Raw genomic sequence first — 18,844 nt, forward strand, 5'->3', positions numbered from 1 at the left:
CCTCATTGTTCTTCAAACAGATCATGGTTCTAAGAATCGGTATCATATCGCCCGTATCGGGCGATGTACCGGTTTTGTTAGTCATCGATACCGATACCATGCTGATACCGTATCTGTAGCACGGTACTCACAAGGGGTAAAATGGGGAGAGAACTCATTTTTTAATGAAATTCAAGGGTAATTTTGCCCGATACAACCGATCCAGGCTGATACCGTATCGGTATCGTATTGATTTTGTAAGTTACCGATATCCGTTCCGATACCGTGCACTAAAACCATGGAACAGATCGACTCTCACCATAAATAGTAAAAAGTAAATTGAATAAAAAGAGGAAGAGAGAGAAGAAGTGGGGTGTTTTGAAGAGAGTCCATCTGTTCCATGGTTTTAGTGCACGGTATCGAAATGGGTATCGAAAACCTGCAAAATCGATACGGTATCGGCCTGGATCAATTGTATCAAGCAAAATTACCCTTGAATCTCCTTTAAAATGAGGTTTTTTTTTTTTTTTTTTTTTTTCTAATACCATTTTACCCCTTTTTCTTACCGTGCTATCGATACGGTATTGGCACGGTATCGGTGGCTAGCAAAATCGGTAGGTATCGTCCTATACAGGTGATATGATACTAATACTTAGAACCATGATCTGTTAGAAGAAGAATGATGAGGATGAAATGTTGAATAAAAAATTAATTAAATAGAAAAATTGAAGAAAAAAATAACCGAATGGAATAAAAAATGGGAGAGAGAAGAAGCGGGTGGGTGCTTTCATTTTTTACTATTTTAATAACAAAAATAGTAAAAAGTAGAAGATGAATGGTAGGTTAAATAGATTAGCAGGTTACTAGGTAAAAATGAAGGGCAATTTGGGTATTTAAAAACATGAGGATAGAAGGTGATGTAAAAGTTTAAAAGCAGGGTAGTTTTAGAAAAGAAGTTTAAGGTAGGATAGTTTTAATAAATATAGGCTAAGTGGAGGATAGTAATACTAATTGCCCCTTCTATAAATTAAGAGAACTTTCAATAATTATTAAATAATTCACAACACTTGAATAATTCTTCAAAATCAGGGAATGAAGGAAGAATTGCAGAAAATTGAGAGGACATAGGACGAAAGGGCCCACAAACTGTAGAGTTTTTAATAAACGATTTAATTATGGTTTCTACCTCAAACCGAATAAATTGGAGTACTTAGATCGATCCATTCCATATCCACAAAAATAACCAGCTTCAACTATCACATGAGATCTCAAAATAGTTAAGAGAGAAAAAGAAAAACGATTCATGGATTCTACTTGTGAAAGCTCTGTTTTAGTTTAATTTTGTAATCAATTCTGTCACTTGTATGTGCTTCTCAGTATAACTGTTTGGGTTTTTGTTTCTTATTTGTAAATTACAAGATCTCCTTTTTGCTGGTTGTCGGACCTAGTAGATTTAAAGCTTTAATTATGTATAACCTCACTAATAGCACTCTTTGGTTGGATTTGTTTTGTGCAAGCAAATAATTTGGATTTCTTGACCAAAAAAATCAAAATTTTTTTTTTTAACTTGTTTTAAGAATCCAATCTAAAATTGAAATCTAACTAAAGAGAGCCTTATCCTCTCGCGTAATAGATTTACCTTCCCATTTATATCCATTCAAATCTCAGATCTAACTAAACCTTACACTTACTTAAAATGCCTTCTAGCCTTTATAAGAAGTTCATGGACCACCACTTCACCATAGCCTTAATTTATAAGATTATTTTTCCAATGAAGTGCAAGATCAGCACATGTAACCAGTAATTACTAGTAAGGGTGAATAGGTGATGGGGAACCCACTAGACACTAAAAAGAAAAAAACACAAACTGACTACATCCATTACACACAAACGAAGCAACAAATGCAACCTGCTAAAGGGTTGGGCTCGGTGGGGCCTAGAATTGATCGGTCCAGTCGGATGCTCGATAAGCTAGGACCCCACACTCAAACGCCCGATTATTAAATGTATCGGGCTTAAGCACAACATGTTTAGTAAACAGGTCGGGTAGGACAGGGCTTTAGCCAGTCGGGCTCTATTGGGTCTGTCGGGTCGAGCCTGGCCTGGATTTGGCACCCCTGGGGGACCCACACGGTTACTTACCTCAAGTCCGATTCTGTTCCCTGAAGTCTTATTTTTTCTTAGTTAGAATGGTCTCTCACATGACTTTCCTTCTTTACGGAATAGGATCCACACGATTACTTACGTCAAGTTGGTTTCACAAATTGACGTTGCTTTCTCACGTCAATTTCCTTCTTTACGGAGGAGGGATCACACGGATACTTAATTCGTTGCTCTTTCACGTCACTTCTTTTTAATGGAGAACCCACACGACTCCTTACATCAAGTTGGTTTCATAGATTGACGCTGCTCTCTCATGTCCTCATGTCACTTCTTTTTTATAGAGGACCCACGGCTCCTTACATCAAGTTGGTTTCACAAATTGACGCTGCTCTCTCACGTCACTTCTTTTTTTATGGAGGACCCACACGGCTCCTTACATCAAATTGCTTTAAAAAATTGACGCTACTCTCTCACGTCACTTTCCTTCTTTATGAAGGAGGACCCACACACTAGTTTCCAAAAGAAAAGCAATCATAATTCAGATTCATCGGAATAATTCATTGAGTTTTCAATTTGGCAATTATTCGTCAAATTAAACACCTATGATGGCAGGTGAAGAAGAAGGGCAAAGAGGGATTAGGATTTGGACAAAATAAGTAACGAGTATCAAACCAATCAAGCAGTCTGCGGTGGCACACACGAAACGATTAAAACCGAACAACTAATCCCATTTATCAAGAAAATCAACTAGGAGGCTATGTCCGTTTGTCAAGAAAATGAAAGAAAGAAGGGAAGAATTGGCTTTAATTGGTATCCACCAATTTAAGGCTCTACATCATTTAATTAATCGGACCTCATAGGTTAGGCATAGAAACATATATATATTGAGTCAATCAGTTATTGGTCCGTGTAACTGGGGTCAAGTTAATGGGGACAATCGGTGTTTAAACGGACTACTTGAGGTAACTAGGCTATAAACGTACTGTAAATTGGCTATAAACGGTCGGTCTCAGTCGAGCTTTCAACAGGATATAACCAAGCAACATGAACAAGCGAATAATAATCGGTCTAGTACCAACCTGCTTACTAACCGATCTGTCCGATTTCAGGCTTTAATTGGTCAAATCGATCAAGCTCATCATTGCGGGTCAGGGTTTCATGGTCTGTGCAAACTACATAATTTTATTGTTGTATTATGCATGTATATCATTTACCACTTGATATAACTTGGTTGGGGTTGGATTTTATGTGCAACTAGATCATAGAGCTCACAATTTTTTGCTCGCATGTCAAATTTTCAATCGAAATAGAGTTTGAAAAATGATTAAAAGTGGGAATACCACAAAGGTTTCATGTGTTGGGATTCCACGCGGTAGGCAGAAAAAATAATCCCACATCGGATATGAATGAGGATTTGGGTGGGTTTATTGGTATTTGAACACACTCTCCTTAATAGCTAGCTTTTGAGGATGAGTTATATCCAAGTCCTTAACAAGTGGTATCAGAGCCAAGGTAAGGGAAAACCAGGGTGTGGGAACCCCTATTTCTGTTAGACTTGAATCACGAAATTTAGGCTGAAATTGTGATTTAAAATATAAAATTAGACTAAATTAATCTACATTGTGTATATCTATTATAAAACATTTTAGGAAACGTATATAGAATGCTAGGACGAACCAGTTTTTTAATCTATTTTTCGTGTATAATTGGTTCAATAGTATCTCAGTTTTAATTAGTTTTAAAACCAAATTGAATCATTTAATAAATTAATTATAATTTTTAAAATCAATATTGAACTGATTTTACTTTTTCAATTGATTTTTGTTAACACTTTCATAATGCAATTGACTCTTTATCTAGAACATGACCGAACGTTTCTGTCTTTCATGAGTGGCAGAGCCGTTATTTCAGAATTTCTATTACACTTGACTTCTATTTCACTAAAATAATGCGCAAAAATCAAATCAAACAATTTCTGAAATAGAAATCACCCCCTGAAATCGAAATTAAAATCATAAAACTTTCTAGGTACTTAATCCAATCAAAAACTGCTTTAACCCAATATCACTAATAAACTATTGAAAGCACATAAATATCAAAATTTTTTGGATACAGTAGGACCCACAGACCAAAGAAAACACACCTGTTTGATGATAAGTATGCTCCAATTTGTCATCAATGGTCAACCATAGCTTGATTAGTATAATGGTATGAACAATTAGTCCCCAAATTGTACCAAGACAACAAATGAAGAAATCACAAATAATTTTCAAAAAGTGTAATGCTTTGAACAATTAGTTTCTATGGAATCAAAATTTCTTATTCTGACATTTTAGACCTAGTGCCATGGTTCCAACTTGTTAGAAGACAAACCCTCAAGAAGAAATATCAATTTCTATCCCTTGCAAGAAGTAAATTTCTTTCCGGTGTATTCATCTATTGGAAGAAAACAAAATCAATTTCCTATGCACCAAATAACTACGGAAGAGAAGGGCATACAATTAATGAACAGAAGGTTAGAGCAAACCCATTGACAAAGAAACCCTAGATTGCAGAAAGTTGTCTCTTTGAAATCTAGCTAAACTGTTTAGCACATTTTTTTTTCCCGATTTTGAAGCAACAAAACTAAGTCAAGAATTTGGAAGCTTAAGACCCCTTTGGACTCCTAAAACAAACGAATCCAAGAAGCGAAATGGGAACAATCTTTCAGCTTTAGTGACTAATGGCCAATAGCGTCTAACATGAAGAGGCTCAGAAAATTTTAGCAGAAGGGCATGGAATTCTCTGTTCCAAATTTATTTTTGGGCCTTTGTGAACAATAAGGTTCTCTCGAAAAAAATTTCTAATAAAATTATGAGTAAATTACTCCCCCCTCCCCTCGATTATGCTTTAATGACAAACCCCTCCCTTAGATATTGAATAATAACTCTCCCTTCCCCTGCATTAACAAGATTCTATCAACTGTACCCATTCCGTTAAAAACGGCTGTTAAGTGATGACATCATCCTAAATACATTTATTTAAATCCCAAACTACCCTTATATTTGTGATATTATAATAATACCCCTGAGTGAGAGGACAGGCTCACAGCACCATTTCTCGATTCTTCTTCCCCATTTCTCGATTCTTCTTCCCCATTTCTCGATTCTTCTTCCATCGTCTTCGTTCAGTTTTCTTCCAAAAAACACAGAGAGAGGGAGGGAGAGAAAGAAAGAGAGATGGATACAAAGGGGTTTGAGATCGGTTTCTCTGGTTTTCAAAAGCAAGAAAGGTTTTCAGACTTTGCCCAAAAAACAAAAAGGGTTTTCAGACAGCAGGTTTCTTCTTCGTTTGAAGAAGAATGAGAACGAAACAGTGAGAGCATAAGAGATTCAAAACTCAGAGGCTTTGGGACTTGCAATTCAGGATTTCTCCCATATCCTCATTGAACCCTTCTCAGAACCACAATCACTGCTCATTCCTCCTATTTTTGGGTAATTTCTTTCCTTCTTAGGGTTTCAAACCCAATTCGGTGAAGAGGAATTTGGATTCAATAACCTCTTGCATGTTTTGACTTGGGATTCCTATGTTGATATAAGTTAAAGCCATGATTCCCTCCTTTTGAATCTCAAAAAATTGCAAATTTTTTTGTCATTTCTCCCTCTGGTTCCTTCCTCTCCGATGGGATCTGAGTTGCTGCTGTGCAATCGGACAGATGGGATTTTGAGTCTAATTGAGATTGTCTTAGAACCCATCTGTCTAGTGGACTGCCGGGTTTGGGTGCTCTTCTTCATGTTTTCAACAGCCAGACTGGGTTAGTACTCTGTTTATGAATGTGGTTTTATTTTTTGGTTAATGTCTCTGCTTCCCTTACAAGAGTTTTTCCTTTACATTCTGGACACTTTGCCTCTATCTGATGAAAACCTTCTTGGGCTTTCAGCTATTGTGGATGATTTCAACAATGGGGTATGATTCGTTTGAAGCGGCTTATGGTGCGCAAATGCTTGAAGTTGAGTGGGATGATTCTTCTTTGAATCCATCAAAGAACATGGAAATAGCCTCACGACACAAGTTCTCTAAGAGGTAGCTGATTCCATCCGAATTTGTTCACTTTATCTCTTCTTTTTTTATTTAATTTTGTAAGTATTTCGTTTTGGGTTTGCAGGTTTTGGGGAAACGATTTGGGGAAGGTGAGGTCTAGCTCTGTTGGTTGCTTCGGTTGTGATCTTGATTGGGGTTGGTGGGTTTATGATATTTAAGATTTGGAGGAGGAAGGAGGAAGGGCATGGGATATTCACGAAGAAGGAACAGGGGCAGTTTCAGCTCCTCATCTTCACTCTCTCTCGGCTGAAGGTTGGAGACGATAGAGCAAGGAGAGAGAAGTTAGAATATTTTAAGACAAACTGTGAAAGGGTAATATTGTCTTTTCCCATCACTTAACAGCCATTTTTAATGGAATGGGTACAGTTGATAGAATCTTGTTAATGCTGGGGAGGGGAGAGTTATTACTCAATACTCAGGGGAGGGGTTTGTCATTAGAGCATAATCGAGGGGAGGGGGGAGTAATTTACTCTAAAACTGTTTTGCCTGTCCTCATTTTTTCATTACAATGCCACAAAAAAACTAAAAACAAGAACCAAAAAAAAAAAAAAGAAGAAAAAACTCAAGGAGGATTCCTTGATTTGGAAGTCCCTCTTCATTTGTGCTGAATTTGAAGAGTTAGGAGTTAGAGGGTTTGGTCTTTCTCGGAGGAGATACCACCTAGACTTCTATATAGTCTCCAGAGAGTGTTGTGTAGAATGAGATAACCTCGGTTTCACTTGAAGCTGATCCGTTATAGTGGACAAGAGGCATGAGAAGGGAATCTAGCCTTAGAAGAACGAAATTGGAAAGAGTGTTTCTTTCATATCCTTTGAATCCAAAGAGAGTGGCACTATGTGGAGGAGTCTCTAACTTAATTTCAGGGTCATGCTCCATTTTAAATTTTTGCTTTCATAAGCCCCGTAGAAAAATTTGGAATATAGTTACTTGTTCAAAACTGATACAACCTTGATACAGGTTTGGCTCAAATAAGGTTGAAATTGAGACTTAAACTCTTCCAATTTCCAAATTAATTAATATCATATGTGAATCATGGTTTTAAAATGGTATCAAATCAGGTCTATTGATCGATCCATATCAGTATTGGCCGTGACCTACCTGACCCTGATTGGTATCGATTCCGTTTTTCAAAATCATGGTGTGATTAACACTTTTTTCCCCGCATATTATCTGGGACCCAGGGATGCCCCTAAACTTTATGGAGAAATCAATATAAAACAGAACTACAAAGGAGGGACTTAACCTGCCTTACCCCTACCCAAAGGAACAGATTACTCTTTCACACAGAGCTAAAATATAAAGCCACCCAGCATGAAAAACTATTAATTAAATTACAATCTAAAAACTTGTAAACCACCTATGTCTTCCCTTAATATCTGGCATAAAAACTGAGGAAGCTCCTGAGTGGCATGGAATAAGGAGTTAACTGATGATTCACAAGCGAGATTCAAAACCATAGTATGATTAAACCCAGATCAATAGGCTTCCGTTGCATGATCTAGAACTTTCTTTCTCCAGATTTTCATGAGCATTAAGCATCCATGACAGCAGAATAAATACAAAAATAATAAATTCAGAATTATCGTCTAATTAGACATGCATAGTTGCTCTGCTTGACAGATTCTTGCTTCAAGAAAATTTCCCTTTGATTAAATGTAGTACCCTCACAACATCATTCATGTTCAAACGTTCTCATGGTGATTCCATGGAGCATTGGTCTGCAATTTCAATTATCGACGTTATGCAATGTTGCAATTGATCTGTCCTCTGACTAGGACCTTCATTTCTATTGGTAGGAACCTCTTCAATTTCTTCAATGTGTTCTTCCTTGGGTAGGAATGATGGATCTAAATTTTGCATCACGTATGCAGGTAAAGCTGCTTTTGCAAAATTATGGAGATTTAAGTCATCAGTAAACATCTGATCGGTTGGCCTTTTTCCTGTGAACATCTCCAATAAAAAGATCCCATAGCTAAACACATCCCCTTGGATAGTTGCCATTCCACCCATTCCATATTCTGAAATTTAGAAACCTCACGTTGTTAGTATTACTGTTTTTTTTTTTGTTTCATACAATAGCAATTATGGGATGATACATGAAATTGTGAACACATTATTCAAAAGTAGTGAGTTACATGGTCATTTTTTCAATTTGGGAACCACAATTCTTTGATAATGTTAAAAAGAATCCAATATAAATGCGGTCCAATTAGATACCAGGGTCCAATGTGTTCGTAGTATAGTGAATTCATAATTATAATGAATACGGTGAAACCATGATCGTAATATTAAGAACAAGATTTGAATATCCAATAATAGTTGGATTGTAGTATTAACCTAATAAACATGATTTTAAATCTAGACCCTTTTTCTATATCATTCTTTGGGTCATGTTTAATAGCCTACAAAAATATTCTGATTATAATAGAAGAAACAATGGAATAAAAATTTAATGTATTGATTGATAACTCAAAATAAAATTGTATTGTTTATTTTTTACCTGGAGCAGCATAACTAATAGATCCTTTTATCCCAATGGTACTAGTTTGAGTCTGGGATGAATTGTCGTCAGCTTCTAAAAGTAGCCTCGCCAAACCAAAATCACTGACATGTGTCGTCATATCTCTGTCAAGTAGAACATTGCTTGGCTTCAAGTCACAATGAACAATGGTGCATAACAGTTATAGTGAAGGTAATCCAAAGCAGTAGCCACATTAATTGTGATGTTTAATCTTTGAAGAAGATTTAAATTCCTTGAATGATTATGTGCCACAACTAGAAGATGCAACCAATCATCTAGACTCCCATTGGGCATGAACTCATAAACAAGGGCTTTGAAATCTTTGCCTTTTGAATCAATACTTGAACAAGAAGTTAAAATCTTGACAAGATTTCAATGTTGTATGTTTCTTAATGCTTTGCATTCAGCTATAAAGCTCTTGTTGACTCTTGGATTTTGAAGGTTGAGTACCTTGACTGCAACAATGGTTTCAACTTGATCGATAACCCCTTTGTATACAAATCCAAAACTATGGGAACATATAAAATTAACTGAAGAAAATCCTCCAGTTGCTTGGAAGAGATCTTTGTAAGAAAGCTTTAAAAACCGTTCATCGATTAATGGTGTGGATGGAGGTTTACTTTTTGATCTTCTTATCCAATAGAGAATAAGAAAGGAAGATATCAAAAGAAAACCAAGAACCACACCAATTATCATCAAAACTATTCTAAGAACGTTGGACTTTTCTCGTTTTGTAGATCCATGGTTTGTGCATGCAGGCAGATGTAATCCCGCAATTCCACCACAAAGCCTATTATTTTCATTCAGCAAAATTGCACTTGCATTTCCAAAGATTCCTTTTCTTGGTACCTCCCCTTCAAGATTATTGATGGATAAATTAAAACTCTGCAATGCTGAAAGTTTTTCTAGATCTTTTAGGATGTGCCTTAATAAGTAGTTGCGTGAGAGATCTAAATCTTGAAGCCCCTTCAAAAGAGTTAGAGATTGAGGAATGATTCCTTCAAAGTAATTACCTCCCATATAAAGATGTTCCAAACTATTACAATCACCAATGGAGGAGGGGATTTCTCTAGACAATCTGTTTTTTGATATATCTATTGTAGAAAGACTCTTCAAGTTATTGATTTCAATTGGTAGGGAACCAGTCAGAGAATTAAAATATTAGTCAACAAATGAAATGACCGTCCCACCCCCCATGGAAAGGCAAGGGTGTTTAATTAGGATAAAATAGAATTGGAACGATCCGGATAAACCTGATCTTAACCCTATATATATAGTTTTCAAATAGATTTCGATCGAGTTGAATCGATTAGAATCAATCAAAATCAATCAGAATCAGCATCAACCTCGATCGGTAGATTTGGATAAGAATCAGATCAGCCAGAGAATGATTTTTAAATCCTTTAGATTGCGTGTTTTCTTCACCATAACTTTAATTCTTCTCTTCCAAACTTCCCATTGGATACCCCACGGCATTTTGTAAGTGTAAAGGAGCAGTGGTGGGAACATAGATAGAGAATTTTGGGATAGAAGGTTTGATATGGTGGATTAGGAGTTGATTGCTCTCTTTGACTCTTAAATTCACACAATACAAGTGGAATTTTTCTCCTCTCAGGTTCCTCTCATAGTGAGGGCGAAAATGACAACCTCACCCCAGTGCCTTCTCCACCTCAGTCATTGACCAATCAAGGTTTAAATCTTTGGGCTTTTTCTAGTCTCAAGAGTTCAATAATTTCAAACGAGAGAGTCTTTGTAGAAGGTTTGATATGGTGGATTAGGAATCGATTTCTATTTTGACTCTTTTAAACCAATAAGTACGTAGTGCCTTCTCCACCTCAGTCATTGACCAATCAAGTTTATTTAAATATTTGAGCCTTTTCTAGTTTCAAGAGTTCAATAATTTCAAACTGAGACTGATTACCTTTATGGAACTTAGTGCTCCACTCCTATATCGTATTGAGTCATTCAAACCAAAAAGCTAGAGTTTGCAGTAAGCAAAAGCAAGACCTTAGCTAGGAGAAAAACTAACTAGGAGTCAACATCTTATTAAGTATCTTATTGCGTGTTTCCTTCAACATTTTCACATCTTCGATCCTGTCCTTTGGACCCTAATTTTGTTGAGTGTGTGTTTTGATAGGTTCATTGATCCTTCTCTATGGCTTTGAACATTTCATCTATATCTGATCATGATGAAATTAAATATGCAATTTTTTCTATTGGAGTAGGACCTGATGGTCTCCGGGCCTGCTTTTACTACAAGTTCTAGGATATTATTGGCTCAGATTTTTGTAATTTTTTTTAGGATTTTTTTTCTTCTCTCTCCCTCCCCCTGGGTGCAATCATACTCTCAGCTGCTTGATTCCTAAAAAAGATGTGGCATCCTGAGTATCTTACTTTAGGCCTATAAACCTATGTAATGTTATTTATAAGATCATTGCCAAGTTACTGGCTAAAACTGCCTCAAAGGCCTTCTTGCCTCTTTTTATTTAATTTCTCTTTTCCGGGCTGCCTTCATTTCTAATAGATAAATAGCGGATAATATTATCTTAGCCATCTTTCCCGTATCTTAATATAATGATAATGAAAGCTTTTTGAAGCATAACTGACATGCAGAAGAGATCGATGATCTCAAAACCCAGATTTCCCACAATTCACCCATTTAACCCCATATATGAATGATCTGTTAAAAAAAAAAAACCCAAAATTAAATAATCCCCTACTTGTTTACAAACCACATTTCCATTATATTGAATAGCTCAATTTGATAGAAGCTCCGGCCCTCTCCCCCACATATGCTTGGATAGCTTTGGTTGTGGGAGGAGGAGAGTGAGAAGTTAAGTTCCTACCAAAATTAATGAAGCAATTTTTTTGCTACAATATTATTATTTCTTCTATAATCCTTCAACCACACGTACACTTCCCAAAATAGGAAAGAGGCTGGTCTGGTTCCCTGCCTCTCAAGCCCGGTTCTCCTTCATTGTCTGGCTGGCTATTTTCGACAAGATGTAAGCTCGCCTCTTGGGGCCTGACGGTGGAGACTATGTGTCCCCTCTGCAACTCGAGCATTGAAGATCTTAATCATCTTTTTTTCCAATGCCTCTTCTCCAAACGGATCTGGCAAAAGGTTCTCCTGTTGAATGGGTTTACTACGCCCACTCTCCCTTCCTGGTCTCACGTGGTGCTCTGGACCACCAATCACTTCACGGGGGACTCCCTCCTGAATAGAGTCCGGTGTTTTAGCTTTGGCGCGATGGTCACCGAGTGTGAGTGTGTTCATCGCCAAATCATTCAGGACATTAGAAACAGGTTCTCTGGCTCAGTTCCTACCGTTGCTGACTCCGGCCTCAACCGAGACTTCTTCCACCGATGGAGGATTAAAGTGCTTTACAACCTGCAGCGGCCCTCTTGCCACTCTTGGCTGCGTCCCCCTTCCAATTGTATAGCCATCAACTGCGATGGGTCGGTGAAGGATGGTCGGGGTGGTTATGGTGTCATAGCTCGCGATCGTTTGGGAAGAGTTCGGTTCGCTGTCGCCGGCGGTTCCAGGGTTACCAACATTCTGCGTATGGAGTTAGAAGCCATTCGGTGTGGTCTTCGCACAGCCTCCTCTGCAGGTTTCATTAGGGTCCCTGTATGCCATTCAAATGATTAGGGGTAGTTTCCATACCCCATGGCACTGCATGGACCTCGTAGAGGATATTCTGTGCCTTAAGGTGGGGTTTTCCTGCTGCACTTTTATGCATGTTATGAGAGAAGCAAATTTTTGGGCGGATTTCCTGGCAAGTCTCTCGCTCATTGACCAAGAGATTCCCTTTAGCACCACGTGCCTTCCTCCAGCCCTGTCCCACCTTGTAAGGGAGGACGCTAGAGGAAGAAGATATCAAAGAATGTAACCTATTTTAGTCTGATTCTTTTATTTACAAAAGCTCTTCTCCCCCCCAAAAAAAAAAAAAAAAAAAAAAAACTGGAGTACGTCTTTCAAGCTATCTGAGTCCAAGAACTTCAATTTGTGAGAGAGTACGTGCCATAACATGTACAGCTCCACGAAACCAAGCTTTGCTTGGGGATTTCATTCCATTGTTACCTTCACCGAATCATAGTGTGATTAACCCTAGATCAACCTAATTCTTCTGCATGATCTAGAACTTTCTTTTCCCTAATTTTTCATGATCATTAATTAAGTGACAAAGATAATACAACAAATACAAAGATAATAAATTCAGAATCACCTTCCAATTAGGCATAGTTGCTCTGAATGATTGATCGATTCTTGCTTCAAGAAAATTTCCCTTTGATTAAATGTAGTCTCCTCATGACATCATTCATGCCCATACGTTCTCTTGGAGATTCCATGGAGCACTGGACTGCAATTTCAATTATTGACGTTATGCAATCTTGCAATTGATCTGTCCTATGATTAGGACCTTTAATCCTATTGGTAGCAACCTCATCAATTTCTTCCCTTTGTTCTTCCCTGAGTAGGAATGTTGGATCTAAAATTTGCATCACATGTACGGATAAAGCTGTTTTTGCAAAAGTATGGAGATTTAAGTCATCCGTAAACATATGATCTGTTGGCCTTTTTCCTGTGAACATCTCCAATAAAAGTATCCCATAGCTAAACACGTCCCCTTGTATAGATGCCCTTCCACCCATTCCATATTCTGAAATTTAGAAACTTCATGTTAGTATATCAATAAGAGATTTGCCTCTTTTTTTTATATAATCGAAATTTCGGTCTGAGATATGAAAACTGTGAACATATTATTCAAAATTAGCAAGTTACATTGTCATTTCTTCAATTTGAAAACCATGATTCTTTTGATAATGTTAAAAAGAATCCAATCTAAATTCAGTCAAATTAGATACTAGGATCCAATGTGTTCGTACTATAATGAATTTCTAATTGAAATGAACATGAATAAAAAATCATAATAATAAAATAGCATGAATAAAACCATGATCCACCCTAATTAAGATAGAAAAACGTGTTGATATATTCAATCAACTATTAAGAACAAGATATGAATATCCAATACTAGTTGGATTGAAGTATTAACCTAATAAACATGAACTTTAGATCTGGACCATTTTTCTAAACCATTATTTGGGTCATGTTTAATAGCCTACATAAAGATTGTGATTAGAATAGTTAGAAAAAATGGAATACAAATTTAATGTAATGATTGATAACTTAAAGTAAAATTGTATTGTTTATTTGTTAATTACCTGGAGCAGCATAGCCAATAGATCCTGTTATCCCAATGGTGCTAGTTTGAGTCTCAAATGAATTGTCATCAGGTTCCAAAAGTAGCCTCGCCAAACCAAAATCACTGACATGTGCAATCATGTCTATGTCAAGTAGAACATTGCTTGGCTTCAAGTCACAATGAACAATTGGCGCATGACAATTATAATGAAGGTAATTTAAAGCAGAAGCCACATCAATTGCGATGTTTAATCTTTGAAGAAGGTTTAAATTTCTTGAATGAATATGTGCCTCCACCGGCAAGTGCAACCAATCATCTAGACTCCCATTGGGCATGAACTCATAAACAAGGGCTTTGAAATCTTTTCCTTTTGAATCAATACTTGAACAAGAAGTTAAAATCTTGACAAGATTTCGATGCCGAATGTTTCTTAATGCTTCGCATTCAGCGATAAAGCTTTTGTAGACTCTTGGATTTTGAAGGTTGAGTACCTTGACTGCAACAATAGTTTCATCTTGGTCGATAATCCCTTTGTATACAGAGCCAAAACTACCAGAACCTATGAAATTAGCTGAAGAAAATCCTCCAGTAGCTTGGAAGAGATCTCTGTATGAAAGCTTTAAGAAATGTTCACCGATTAATGGTGCAGATGGAGTTTTACTTTTTGATCTTCTCATCCAATAGAGAGTAAGAAAAGAAGATATCAGAAGAAAACCAAGAACCACACCGATTATCGCCAAAACTATTCTAAAAGCATGGGACTTTTCTCGTTTCATAGATCCATGGTCTGTGCATGCAGGCAGATGTAACTCCGCAACTCCACCACAAAGCTTATCATTTCCATTCACTAAAATTGCACTTGCATTTTTGAAGATTCCTTTTGTTGGTACCTCCCCTTCAAGATTATTGAAGGATAAATTCAAACGCTGCAATGCTGAAAGCTTTTCTAGATCTTTCGGGATTTGCCCTGAAAAGTTGTTGTGTGAGAGATCTAAATTTTGAATCCCCTTCAAACGAGTTAGAGATTGAGGAATGGTTCCTTCAAAGAAATTACCCCCCATATAAAGATATTCCAAACTATTGCAATCACCAATGGAAGAGGGTATTTCTCCAGACAATCTATTTTTGGAGATATCTATTGTGGAAAGACTTTTCAAGTTACCGATTTCAATTGGAAGGGAACCGATCAGAGAATTGTAAGACAAGTTGAGAGATAATGATAAGGAGGAAATAAGGAAGAGTTGTTTAGGTATTGGGCCTTGGAGGCTATTATTACCAATGTTAAGATGCTGTAACTGGTGACAATTTCCAATGCTGGAAGGGATGCTTCCATTCAAGTTGTTTCCTTCTAAATGGAGTTCATACAAAAGAGTGAGATTGCCTATAGAGGAAGGTATCTGTCCTGAAAGTCTATTTCCATCCAAGAATAATCTTTGAAGCTTCGGAAGCATTCCTACGACAGACGGAATATTACCTTCAAGAAAGTTCCCCTCCAAGTCCAAAAAGGTCAAGTTGACGAGATTCTCAATCCCAACAGGAATGGTTTCAGATATTTGATTCTCTCCCAAAAGAAGTATTGAGAGTTGTGTTGAGACATTGGCTTTAAAGTTGGGAAGGAGACCCTTAAAACCATTGGTGTCTAATTGTAACATCTCTAGATTTGTACAATTGACCAAAGAATTTACAAAATCTAAATCATCAGCTTCCCCTGTTCCACATTGATTTTCTTCAATGCTGAACCATTGAAGGTTTTGAAGATTTGCTAAGTTGTTAGGGACGGGTCCAACAAAACTATTTTCACCGAGATCAATTGTTTCAAGTGTTGAAATATTGGAGATGGAATTTGGAATTCTCCCTGAGAAAAGGTTCGCTCCAATATCTAGTTCTATGAGATTTGGAAGAGTGAGGCCTATGTCTCGTGGAAGGCTCCCATGTAGTTGGTTTTGTGTAAGGCCAATTTTTTCAAGAGATGAGAGATTGTATAGTGAGAGAGGAAACATACCAGATAACTTGTTTAGAACAAGTGCTAGAAAGAATAAGTTTGTTAGCTGACCAAAGGTTTCTGGAATGCTCCCTTGCAGTTCATTATAACTCAAAGAGATACGTCGGATGGAGGAAATGTTTCCAAGAGAAGATGGTATTTCTCCTGTTAAACCATTATAATTAATGGAAATTACCTCCAGCTTTGACAAAGGCGTAAATAGTTCAATTGGAATCTTCCCGACAAGGTTGTTATAAGAGAAGCGAATTTCTCTTAGATGAGTGCAGTTGGCCAAGCTGGAAGGAAGTTCTCCTTCGAGAGTGTTGTTTTGAAAAACAATATACTGTAGTCGAATCAGATTTCCGATCTCTTGTGGGATTTTGCCATGGAAGCTATTGTTTCCCATGTCGAGGGAATGAAGAAAAGTGAGATTCCCTATGGAAGGAGAAATGTTACCTCCCAAGCTTTTCCCTTGTAAATCCAAGCTGATAACCCGTTGTCGATGACGATGACCACATGTGATCCCAACCCAATTGCAGAAATGGATGGAATCATTCCAAGAACTGAGTGCTCCATACGGATCATCATAAATTTGTTTCTTCAACTCCAGCAAAGCAAATCGATCTGTCTCATTGTTGCCTACTACGATCATCATCATCATCAAAGAGCTGCTCCCAAAGAAGAGTAGGAGAATATTGAAAACTAGAAAAAACTGAAGAAGTGCAGCCATCCTCAAAATCAAAATCAAAGTTTGTTACTATGTTATTGTGTTTGAGAGAATTGAAGTATCCAATTATTTAAAGGATTATTGGTAAGAAAGAAACAAAGAAGCTTGAGCTTAAAAGTAAGTCTAAGTCTTTCATGGATCTCTTATATATTACTTATTAGACCATTAGTTACGGTGAGTCAGAATCGGAATAAACCTGATCTTATCCCTAATTTTCAAATAGAATCGGGCTGATGGAGCTGAATCGGTTAGAATCAATCAGAATCGGCATTGGCCTCGGCAGATTTGCGTGTTTATTTCACCATAACTTTTAACTTTTTTCTTCCAAACGTCCAATTGGAGACCCCAGGGGATTTTGTAACTTGTAAAAGATCAGTTGTGGGAACATAGGAAGACAATTAATTTGGGATAGAAGGTTTTTTTGGATTTTTAATCGATTGCTCTCTTTGACACTTAAATTCACACAACACAAGTAGTGCCTTCTCCACCTCAGTCATTGACCAATCAAGCTAGGTTTAACTCTTCGGGCCTTTTCTAGTTTCAAGAGTTCAATAATTTCAGACGAAACTATCTTTGTGGGACTTGGTGCTCCACTCCTATATATATCGTATTGAGTTATTCAAACCAAAAAGCTAGTGTTTGTGGGTTAATTAATAAGCCCAATCATGATGTCATTCAAGGACATTCAAGATTCCATACATTGTCGATATATGTAAAATTATTTCCTAACAATAGGTCATGGGCATGGAAAATTATCTCTTCTAATTTTCTATTCGGCCTAGTTTCCCATATGCTCAAGTCCTTCGCTATTATCGTAGATCTAAGAAAAAAAAAAATTTCATTTGAATCATCATCGAAAAATGTCGAAGTGGGTCATTCTTCAAAACGGGTACAAGAATTCAAGACACACATAACATATAAGGTTAGCTAGCCAAGAGTTTGTCTTAAAAAATCTAAGGGAGGATTGGGGCTTCATCAAGTTGCGAATTGGAATAAAACTGGTTTGGTTCGACATGTTTGGTCTCTTCTCTAGAGTAAGGGGCGGGCACTCCCTGGACTATTTGGGTACTAGAAAGATACCTTGTCCATAACTCTATATGGTCATTTGAAAATTCCAACTCAAGGTTCATCTTGTTTTGGAGCAATTCTTCAAGTTGGGGATTAATCCTTTCGTTGATTCAATACATGATTGGAAATGTAATAATCAATGTTTTGACTTATTTTTGGCTTGATCCTTGGCTCTTCCCTGGCACGATTGAATCTATAATGGGAAATGAGATTATTCCGGAAAAGGATTCTGTCCAGCCGTGGCGGGAGCTGGAGCTGGAGCATTCAGGTAGCACCGCTAAACGACAGTAAAAATAGGGGTTGGGTGGTCATTTCATAAGTAGATCCCACCTGAGCCCCACATGTGAAATGACCACCCAACCCTTGTTTTTGCTGTCATTTAGTGGGGTTGGATCGTCTAGCTCCTGCCACAGTTGGACAAGAGCCAAGACCGATTATTCCTGCTTTTGGTAGAAACCAAGAATAACGGCTAAGCAGTCTTGGTAGGGATGGTTGGGTAACCCACCCTGGTTATGATATATTCCTTACTAACTAATGGCCTCAGATTTCCAAGATCATCACTTTTGGCAATGAGACGTGATGTGGAATTGGGCTCCCCTTGTGTGGCTCTTCATATTCCCAGACATAGTTTTATTGCATGGTTGGCTATGATCAAAATACTATCCACTCGATAGAGATAGATTGTTCACACGACAATCCGATATAAGCCAAAATGTGCTTGCTTTGTGAAACAGATTTTGAATTACATGATCATCTATTTTTATCTTGTTCCTTTGCAACCGCAATATGGGATGCCATTTGTAAGTGCAGTGAACGGAGAGTCGCTCGGAGTGCACTGTGGGGAAAGAAGGAAAATGGAAAAATGAGAGTCGCCACCTAGGTTTAGGATCTATGACCCATGAATGGTGCCCCTCCTTTGCAAAAGGGATGCTTAATTAACTCCAATAACTCAATGGATGGTCTGCCCCAGATCTCTGGGTAAGTGTCAAGTTACAGACTGGGAAGGTGTTAGGAACCCAGCAACCGCCCGGCCAACGGCCAGTCTTCCTAGACCAAACTTTGTTGTGTACTGTTATGTTATACATATTATGCACCTAATTAAACTAATTTTTTTTTTGTGTTTTATTCAAGTTAGAAAACCTAACCCTATGGTAAAAATAAGGTTAACTGTACAA

At 37.4% G+C, this 18,844-nt stretch overlaps 2 protein-coding genes and 1 pseudogene across 2 annotated transcripts; all 3 read right to left on the reverse strand.

The window, feature by feature from the left end:
- Positions 1-7,854: 7,854 nt before the first annotated feature.
- LOC122645136 lies at positions 7,855-9,703 on the reverse strand (annotated as a pseudogene).
- Positions 9,704-12,958: 3,255 nt separating this feature from the next.
- LOC122645137 (probable LRR receptor-like serine/threonine-protein kinase At3g47570) lies at positions 12,959-15,067 on the reverse strand. Its single transcript, XM_043838479.1, has 2 exons — positions 13,913-15,067; positions 12,959-13,347 (listed from the first exon to the last, which is right to left on the reverse strand). Exons 1-2 carry the CDS (start codon positions 14,952-14,954, stop codon positions 12,959-12,961), a joined length of 1,431 nt encoding a protein of 476 aa, XP_043694414.1. The 5' UTR covers positions 14,955-15,067.
- A 71-nt stretch (positions 15,068-15,138) lies between these two features.
- On the reverse strand, positions 15,139-16,604 carry LOC122645139 (LRR receptor-like serine/threonine-protein kinase EFR). Its single transcript, XM_043838480.1, has 2 exons — positions 15,184-16,604; positions 15,139-15,151 (listed from the first exon to the last, which is right to left on the reverse strand). The coding sequence occupies exons 1-2, from the start codon at positions 16,602-16,604 to the stop codon at positions 15,139-15,141; spliced, it is 1,434 nt and encodes a 477-aa protein (XP_043694415.1).
- Between the last annotated feature and the right edge of the window lie 2,240 nt (positions 16,605-18,844).

This window comes from Telopea speciosissima, chromosome 11, assembly GCF_018873765.1.
Source record: "Telopea speciosissima isolate NSW1024214 ecotype Mountain lineage chromosome 11, Tspe_v1, whole genome shotgun sequence".
In the NCBI taxonomy this organism is placed as follows: domain Eukaryota; kingdom Viridiplantae; phylum Streptophyta; class Magnoliopsida; order Proteales; family Proteaceae; genus Telopea; species Telopea speciosissima.

What these genes read in the sequence shown, in the direction of transcription:
- LOC122645139 (XM_043838480.1), bottom strand. Translation starts at nt 16,604, where the DNA reads ATGGCTGCACTTCTTCAGTTTTTTCTAGTTTTCAATATTCTCCTACTC.
- LOC122645137 (XM_043838479.1), bottom strand. Translation starts at nt 14,954, where the DNA reads ATGGGGGGTAATTTCTTTGAAGGAACCATTCCTCAATCTCTAACTCGT. An exon ending in TATTGGCTATGCTGCTCCAG is followed by an intron (nt 13,348 to 13,912) that starts GTAATTAACAAA and finishes TCTAAATTTCAG; the next exon opens with AATATGGAATGGGTGGAAGG.